Genomic DNA, 9575 nt, shown 5'->3' with positions numbered 1-9575 from the left:
CCTCAACAGCACAGCCGAGTCTCTACAAACAGAGGTGAGTGCAGCTGATCACATTCACTGTTTCAACACAAATCTTCAGGTCTCTCTGTATCATACAGTAAGGAGAGCATGTAGGATTCAAAGTGACTGATAGTCACAGTTCAGAGGAGATTAAAAGCAAGGTTTTTTCTTTTTAAGGTTGACCTTTTCTTCTCATTGCCAGCTCAATATTTTTATTAGTGGCCTCTCCTAGAGTGGCTTTGCATGAGTCACAGTTTAAAATGATCCTTCTTTATTTGATATTCGGCCTTGGTGCAGCTGCTCAGTTCATCGTCTGTCTGAAACAAGCTGTTTGAGCTCCTCCACCTTCAAGACTCAACTCAAACAGAGGGTGGGGCTTTTGTGAGAGAGATGGCCATATTAGGTATATGCCCTCTCTCTATCATCACAGAGATCCTTCTTCTTCATCCTCTTTCCCTCACTTCCTCCACTTACTAAACTGCTGCAATTCCGGATTCAGTAACCTTCCTATGTTCTCCTTTCTCTCTCATTTTCCTCATTCATGAGCTCCTCAAATTACTCCTTTCATCTTCTTAGTATATTCTCTTCAAAAGTTAGTACATTTCAGTCTCTATCCTTAACCATATATGGCATATTGCATTTGTGCAATATTTCTAAAATTAGAAACATCCTTTCTCAGAGTGATGCTGAAAAGCTAATTCATGCATTTATTACTTCTAGGCTGGACTATTGTAATTCATTATTATCAGGCTGTCCTAAAAGCTCCCTGAAAAGCCTTCAGCTGATCCAAAATGCTGCAGCTAGAGTACTGACAGGGACTAGAAAGAGAGAGCAGATTTCTCCCATACTGGCTTCTCTTCATTGGCTCCCTGTTAAATCTAGAATAGAATTTAAAATCCTTCTCCTCACCTACAAGGTCTTGAATAATCAGGCCCCATCTTATCTCAAAGACCTCATAGTCCCATATCACCCCAACAGAGCACTTCGCTCTCAGACTGCTGGCTTACTTGTGGTTCCTAGGATACTTAAGAGTAGAATGGGAGGCAGAGTCTTCAGCTTTCAGGCCCCTCTTCTGTGGAACCAGCTTCCAGCTTGGATTCGGGAGACAGACACCCTCTCTATTTTTAAGATTAGGCTTTAAACTTTACTTTTTGATCAAGCTTATAGTTAGGGTTGGATCAGGTGACCCTGAACCAGCCCTTAGTTAGGCTGCTGGGGGGTTCCCACAATAGACTGTTTCTTTTCATTCACCTTACTTACTTTGTTTATACTCCACTCTGCATTTAATCATTAGTTTTTATTAATCTCTGGCTCTCTTCCACAGCATGTCTTTTTTTCTCTCCCCTCAGGCCAACAGGTCACAGCAGATGACTGCCCCTCCCTGAGCCTGGCTCTGTTGGAGGTTTCTTCCTGTTAAAAGGGAGTTTTTCCTTTCCACTGTCACCAAGTGCTGCTCATAGGGGGTCGTTTTGACTGTTGGGTTTTCTCTGTATTATTGTAGGGTTTTTACCCACAATACAAAGCGCCTTGAGGCGACTGTTTGTTGTGATTTGGCGCTATATAAATAAAATTGAATTGAATTGAATTGAATTGAACCACCCTAAGCTGATGCAAATCCTTTCTACTTCTATCTTCCTGCCTAGACAATAAAAGCAATTCCTTTTCTCCTTCCTTACTGTCCAGCCTCACATACAACTCACTATAAGCCTTTTCCTTTGCCTATCCCACCTCTCTGTTGAATTCCTAACCTCTCAGTACTGCTTTCTTTATCTCCGTGCCTATATCAGTGAAACTGAGTGTTTAGAGCAGTTTGAGCTTTTGGTCATGTTTAACATGAACATCCACCACTGGAACAGGAGATATGTGACAGGAAAGAAGGGAAAGCAGAATAGGTCCACTTTAAATAGAATTCAAACTGAATCTGAACTCAAATCAGTTTCTTTTCTTTCTCACTCAGAGTGCAGACATGTCTGCTGCCAGCTGTCTTCTATCTGAAGATCAGTTTCTGTGCTCCATCTGTCTGGATGTGTTCACTGATCCAGTCACCATACCATGTGGACACAACTTCTGCAAAACATGCATCACTCAGTACTGGGAGGATAATTTCCCATACCAGTGTCCTCTGTGTAAGAAGCTGTTTGAGACCAGACCTGAGCTGCACATCAACACTTTCATCTCTGAGATGGTTGCTCAGTTCAGACGTGACGCTCAGCAGAAAGCCAGCAGCAGCAGCTCAGAGCAACAAGCTGCCAAACTAGGAGAAGTTCCCTGTGACGTCTGCACTGGAACCAAACTGAAGGCCCTGAAGTCCTGCCTGGTGTGTCTGACCTCCTACTGTCACACTCACCTGGAGCCTCATCTGTCAGCTTCACGTCTGAAAAGACATCAGCTGATTGATCCTGAGGAGAACCTGGAAGGCAGGACGTGTATGAAGCACGATAAACATCTAGAGCTGTTCTGTAAGACCGACCAGACATTTATCTGCATGCTCTGCTCTGTTAAAGACCACAAGACTCATGAGTTTGTTCCTCTGAGAGAAGAATATGAAGGAAAGAAGGCAGAACTGGGGAAGACTGAGGCTGAAATTCAACAGATGATCCAGAAGAGACGACTGAAGCTTGAGGAGATCAAAGAGTCGGTGAAGATGAGTAAAGATGCTGCAGACAAAGAGAAAGCAGAAGGTGTTCAGGTCTTCACTGCTCTGAAGAAGTCTGTTGACAGAGGCCTGAACGAGCTCATAAAGCAGATTGAAGACAAACAGGAAACAACAGAGAAACAGGCTGAAGGTTTCATCAAAGATCTGGAACAGGAAATCTCTGAGCTGATGAAGAGAAGCTCTGAGGTGGAGCAGCTCTCACGTTCTAAAGACCACCTCCACCTCCTCCAGAGCTTCTCATCCCTGAAAGATGCTCCACCCACCAAGGACTGGACAGAGGTCAGCATCCACCCACCATCATATGAGGGGACTGTGGTGAAAGCTGTGGATCAGCTGAAGGAGACACTCAGGAAAGACATGAAGAAGCTGTTTGAGGCTGAGCTGAAGAGGGTCCAGCAGTATGCAGTGGATGTGACTCTTGATCCTGATACAGCAAATCCTCAACTCATCCTGTCTGATGATGGAAAACAAGTTCACTGTGGTGATGAGTTGAAGAAACTTCCAGACAAACCAGAGAGATTTTCTAAACGTCTTGGTGTTTTAGGAAATCAGAGTTTCTCTTCAGGCAGATTTTACTTTGAGGTTCAGGTTAAAGAAAAGTCCAGCTGGCTTTTAGGAGTGGCCGCAGAGTCAGTCAACAGGAAGGACGACATCACACCAAGTCCTGAGAATGGACTCTGCACTTTAGCACTATATGAAAATGTTCATGTAGCTTTTGATGACCCTCAGGTCCTCCTCCCTCAGCCATTTGGATCTGAGAAGGTGGGGGTGTTTGTGGATTATGAGGAGGGTCTGGTCTCCTTTTATGATGTAGGTGATGCAGCTCTTATCTACTCCTTTACTGATTGGTCCTTCACTGAGAAACTCCACCCATTCTTCTATCCTGGTGGTAATGATGATGGTAAAAACTCTGCACCTCTGATCATCTGTCCTGTCAGTCAATCAGTCTGATCTGTTTCCATGGTGAAATTGGATTAATTACAGATTAATCTCAACATTTAAGCCGACACAGAGAAGAAGTCCTAAAAACAGCAGCGAGCAAACTGCACCTGCTGATGAAGACCATGAGATACGGTCAGAAGCTGCAGAACAAGCCAGTAAGCTGAGCTTTAGTTGATGTTTTGTTAAAGTGTTTTCAAGTTGAAGAAAATGATCCATTTGAGGAAGTCCAGTGTGAGAAAGTAGAAACTCTCCTTTTCTTTTCTTTCAGTGTTTAAAGGCACAGACATTAAAGCTCAGTGAGTAGTAGAACAGCAGCTCAGCTGATCCCAGCTTGCACACCCAGATAAAGTGTTACTAGCATGAGTTGTGTTAAAAGCCAAATCCCCTTGGTTTCCTGTAAGGAAGGTTACCACTCTTTGAGTGTCAACTTCCTGTGGAGCTGCATTCAGTTCATTTTTGTCTTACTGAGCCCGGCAATGCAATAAAGCAATGCAGACCACTGATGAGAGCATTAGTTGACAGATCGTGTAACATGTCAATATGGATGGCACAAGAGCTAACACAATTCCTATCTTTTTTGTTCCTTATGCCCCTGTTCAGTCAGAAATGGGCCAAAACAATCCATGCCACAGTAGCTGAAGGGTCATCATTCTCTAGGAAGATCACTCATTCTCCTTCCTCACGTGTTAGGAAAATAAGTTTAGTGCTCCTATAATAAATCATATATTTACAATAATCATGTTTATGTATAAGTTGTTTTTCAGGATTCTTGTTGTTGAGCAGACAATGCCTAAATGAGGAGGAGGAAAACCACCAAGTTGCCTTGAACAGACTACTTGCAGCTGGTGAAACTGTATCAACTGCCAGCTTCCTCCTTATCTGCATTCCTTCTGTTATTTATGGGCATGTGCATGTAATCATGTGTATATACTTCAAACCAACACTGCATGAAAAGTGGGTTTTTCGACAGTTTCTTGTATGTAATATTGCCGCTCGCCTTGAGTTTTAGGGCTCTCAGCAGGAGGCTTTGGTCAGAACAGTAAACTGTAGGGAAACTGCCGTGGACTCTCTGTGTCAGTGCTCCCTCAGCCCCCCCCCTCTCCTCAGGTCTAGGGCAGGCTCTCATATGTAAAGGAGGTTTCTGTGAGTCATACAAATGCAAATCAAGTACTCACCAGTGGTCACCAGTACTCACCAGAGGTCTACCCCTCCCAACAGTTGTAACATATTTTTATTTTGAGATATATATAATCAAATTTACATTATCATCTTTTAAGCCTTTTTCCATTACAATGTGACTACACATAAATTATACAGCGAAACATTCAAACAAGACTAAACTCAGAAGAAGTCATTCTATTTTATAAATTAGAATTATCTAGTTAGAAATATACTTTTGGACGTTTTCAGCTTTTGTCCCTTTTTCCAATAAGGATGTGAGCTTCTGTCTGTGAGCTTCTGTCTGTGAGCCTTTGTCATGGAGTTTTTTGTGAACCCTGAACTTTAGTGGACTGAGGGAGATAAACAAAGGCTATAACTTGATTTTGGTGACACCACAAGCATTATTTTCATTGAAAAGCAAACTCAGTTTTCAGTCTAATTCACTGTAACAAAAAGTCTGTCACACCATCATCCTCTTCTGTGCAGTGGCTTCCCAGCTAGCATTGAACATTCAGACAACATCCCATGAACTCTGCTATAAACGTTCAGTGAATGTTCACATGCATTAATGACATTAAAGACTACCAAGGCAGATGTAATAAGAAAACATATAAACATATAAAACATATAAACTTTCATTTTGCTATACATGGATGTACATAAGAGATATCAGCAAAACCTTCATGAGAAAAATGTAAAAAAAAAAAAAAAAAACAGACAGTGGATGTGTGTCTTCCAGCTCATAGGGGGTCGTTTTGACTGTTGGGTTTTCTCTGTATTATTGTAGGGTCTTTACCCACAATACAAAGCGCCTTGAGGCGACTGTTTGTTGTGATTTGGCGCTATATAAATAAAATGTAATTGAGTTGAAACGAAATGAATTGAATTCCGTGTGGCAGCTTCCTCGCCTGTGATTGGACAATACAGATCACGTGCAGGATTGCGCTGAAGGTCTTGCAAGATCAAAGGAAATCAGTGCGGTCGTTCTCTTCCGTTCAAACTGAATGGCGTTCTTTGTCTACGCTGCTTTCCTGGTACGACAATGGAGGACGTCGTCTATATTTTCAACACCCCAGAAGCTCCTCGTGAACGCGGGCCTCTCTACCGGCCAGCTTCAACCAGCCCCGCTGCAGACGAGAAGACACTGCTGGCTGCAATGAGTGGGTTATCTCCTCAGTTAACTCAAGTTTCTCCTAGCGTGACTGAAAGATAAGATGGCGTTTATTGTGTAGAGACTCGATGCTCTGGACTCTAACAAAGACTCACCTACTAAAGAGGAAAAGACGGCAGCACAATCCGAAAACTGCGGTAAGACTTGGTCGTTTCTAAAACAAAAATACTAAGAGTGGAGGAATAGTCACAGTAAGCTGACAGACGTATTGTGATTTGGTTTCTTATTTTTATTTCATCTTATAGGAAGCAGTTCCTGCACAACTCTTAATCCAATAAAAGCCGGTATGATCCTCTGCAGAGGTAAGAATCAGAAACAAAGCAGCAGTATTCAATGTGTGGAGGAGAGAAGAACTTCAAATGTTTTTACTCTTATTTATTTTCACCTTTATTTTCCACAGACTGTGTTCACCTCACAACGTGAGTGTGAGTGTTCCTAATGCGTGGACCGTGATATAATTGTGTGTAAGTATCTATTGGTGTTGTTTGTTTGTGTGTTTTTTGCCTGAATATGTTTATGTATGCACTGTGTTTACACTCTTTATTTACAATGTACAAAAATGTTTTCCAGCTTCTTGAAAAACCTACAGACGGTTCGCCGCAGCTTTCACTACAGTCAGCCTCACGGTCCGGAAAAGGCGACAGTCATTAAAATCCTGCCCGGTGACGTGCAAGAAGGAAGCAGGTAAGACGTGTTGGATTGGATTGTTGGTCTGCTGAATTTGTGTAGTTAGCTTGTAAATGCAGTTTTATTTTTGGGAAATATTACTTATTGTTTTTTTTAACTTTATATAAAATCTGGCTTCTTTTGAACAACCCAAAATGTCTATAAAAAGATGATGCAGTGAAGGTGAAAATAATTAACACTGAATGTTTATAGTTTTAGCAGCTGTAACATTTTCGGACCTAAAAGATAAAAAGTGTATAATCAGTTTAAAGGTGCCTCAAGGGTTAATGACCAAAATCACTGAAGTACTTTTATCAGTGTTAAATGTTTTCAAAGTACTTGTTCATTTGTCTTTTACTCACAGGATGCAGGAGTTGGTACTTTTTCACATAACCACTGTTTTTGATGACAAAGATGGGCTGATTATTTTTTTTTTTTTTTTTGCATTCAGGGTCTTATCTGCTATGTGTACATTCAAAGTCAAGAGACTCAAACTTTCAGTGTAGTTTCCTGATTTTTCACAATATTTCATATAGTTTCATAATGACTTAATGTGTGCTCTGTGTCAACAGCTGCTGGAGGCGAGGACGAGTGTCCTGGCAGTGAAGGAGGTTGCCTTCTGGGACGGTGTCACCACTGACCTCATGTTGGATGAGGAGGATGGCGTCTCAGAGGGCGTATCGGGCTGGATTAAGACCCCCAAGCTTCCCCAGCCAGGAGCTCAGTGACCTCTGAGCCAAACTGCAAGACAGACTAGAAGCTCACCCTAAATACAACACTGTGCACCATAAGTGTTTGTATGCTGGACCATGCTCTGAGAGAAAGCCACCACCACATCGCCCAGAAGTAGCAAAGCATTATATGTCATAATGTTTTTGTATTCTTATATATGATGTGTGTGTGTGTGTGTGTTTATATTGCTTTGTAAATAATAAAAAAAGAAATTCAAACTTGTGCCTCACAATTTGTTTCTCTTAATTGAATTCCCTTTAGTTGAGGTTATTAGCATAGCATGAATACAACACAACATACAAGGTATATCACAGAAATAATAAAAATAATTTTTATTACTGGGTTATTATTTATTAGGGAGGGGCTTACTCAGGCCTGTCTTTATAAAGGCCAATGGGGGACAGATCTACCAGCCAATCACATGTGAGTGCTGAATTGTGATGGCATTTTTTTCATCCAATGACAGAGAAGCCACGTGGGTCTGTTACCGCTGCTTCGGCTTGCAGCGCTGCTATTCATATGTAAAGTAGAGACGTGAACACCTCCCGCGGGCCGGCTCCCCCGTACCTTTACCCCCCGCTGATTCTGGTGGTACGTAAACGACCATATCCGTCTCAGGCGAACGAAAATGCGCATCCCTGTATGCTGACGAAAGCTGCCGTTTACTAGCGGCGCCCGCGTCAGTATACGGGGACGAATATGCTTCTTTTTGTGCAGTGTGGAGAGTGGGCAGGCAGGTGACTTCTCCAGGTGAGTGATGGTGAAAGAGAGCCAGCTTTGGTTGGCAGATAAGTCCTTCCTTTAGGGGAACAATGAGGGAATCTTTCCACTTGCAAGTTACAATTATTGCATCAACTGACATTAACACTGTGACACAGACACATTGCTGAGAGTGCCAATCACACAATCAGTGGTTCAATGAATTCTGCTTTCAGAGACATTTGCCAAGTGTGGCCACAAGATGGCAGTGATGTAAAGGATGGAAAGAAACAGGCATGAGAGAAGCTTTATGACAGAAGTCTGTTTGAGATAAAAGGACAGAGATTCCTTTATTTTGCTATGTTTTAATGAATGCTTGTTTTTTAGATTTCACTACAAAAGCACTGCTTGCCTTGCTTCCTGTGAAGCACTGGGTGACTTTGTACATGCAGCTTTCATGTCTATGTGAACAGGAATGTTCAGGCTTTTTACCCATTATTTTACACAGTGCTTCAAAATGTTATGGTTCCTGGATTTAGTCATGTTTCTCAGTTTGGGGATTTTGGGATTACATTTTTGGCTCCTGTTATTCTCATGGTGAGCTTCAGTCTTGTGATCTTTGGTCATTACTGGTTTCACTGAGCATCAAAATGAGGCTGAGGGCAAAAGTGAGTCAGTCTGCTCAGACCCCCATGTTAAACTGCTAAAGAAAACAGCATAAACAAGCACTGTGAAAGCCTTCATAGAACCATTTGGATAATGCTAATGTTCATAGTTATGAGAGTGCATACCTTTTTCAAAACAACAACCACGTGTTTCTAACCAAACATAGATTTTAACTTCTTGTGTCTGCACCATTGAAAACAGAGAACAAATACACTGAAGCCACAGTAATATTAAACATACCGCAGTGCTAGTAATGAAAGACAACATTGTGGGTCAACTCTAGTCAATTACAACAACTGTGATCCTAATTTAAGGACCAAGGTACCACCTAGAAAAACCATGAAAGATCTCAGTCCTCATTAAGATCATGGTAACTGGTGGTGACAGAAATTCAATATGTCAATATTCAATATGGGTATGGCCACGTACCACTCGGCCATACCCATCGTAGTCTTCAGCTGCCTTACATTGTTAGGTGGAGCTCTTGGCTTCCTGCTTCCCGAGACCAAAAGAAGAGAGCTTCCTGAGACAGCCGGAGAGGCTGAGAGCAACGGGTATCTGTGTTCCACCTTCACGGCATCTCTAACATTCCAGTTTGCCAAGGAGAGTTTTTTCATCTGTTTCTGTTTTGTGTCTTTCAGATATGTCGGCTCCACAACGACAAAAACAAAAAGTCCACATTCAACCAAGATGTAGATGCTTGTGTGCTGGCTTCATCTTTACAACTAAGAGATACGTTTGAATTCACCACAAACTCAGTCAGCATTTACAAGACATCACTGTTTCTGGACCCAGGCTCTGAAGATACACCTGAGGGGACCACAGTCTTATTAGAAAGAGACAAGATTGAAAACTCTGTCCTTTGTCAAAAAAACCAAACAA

General features: G+C 42.0%; 1 protein-coding gene across 1 annotated transcript; it reads left to right on the top strand.

The window, feature by feature from the left end:
* Positions 1 to 1821: 1821 nt before the first annotated feature.
* On the top strand, positions 1822 to 3891 carry LOC115797986 (zinc finger protein RFP-like). The gene has a single exon (XM_030754617.1). The coding sequence runs from the start codon at positions 1967 to 1969 to the stop codon at positions 3605 to 3607; it is 1641 nt and encodes a 546-aa protein (XP_030610477.1). The 5' UTR covers positions 1822 to 1966; the 3' UTR covers positions 3608 to 3891.
* Positions 3892 to 9575: the final 5684 nt, after the last annotated feature.

Source organism: Archocentrus centrarchus, chromosome 2 (assembly GCF_007364275.1).
Source record: "Archocentrus centrarchus isolate MPI-CPG fArcCen1 chromosome 2, fArcCen1, whole genome shotgun sequence".
NCBI classification, from domain to species: domain Eukaryota; kingdom Metazoa; phylum Chordata; class Actinopteri; order Cichliformes; family Cichlidae; genus Archocentrus; species Archocentrus centrarchus.
Note: the sequence above shows the minus strand (reverse complement) of the source record. Positions and strands in the feature narration are given on the sequence as shown.

Excerpts from the sequence above, each read along its gene's own strand:
- LOC115797986 (XM_030754617.1), top strand. The coding sequence starts at position 1,967 with ATGTCTGCTGCCAGCTGTCTTCTATCTGAAGATCAGTTTCTGTGCTCC.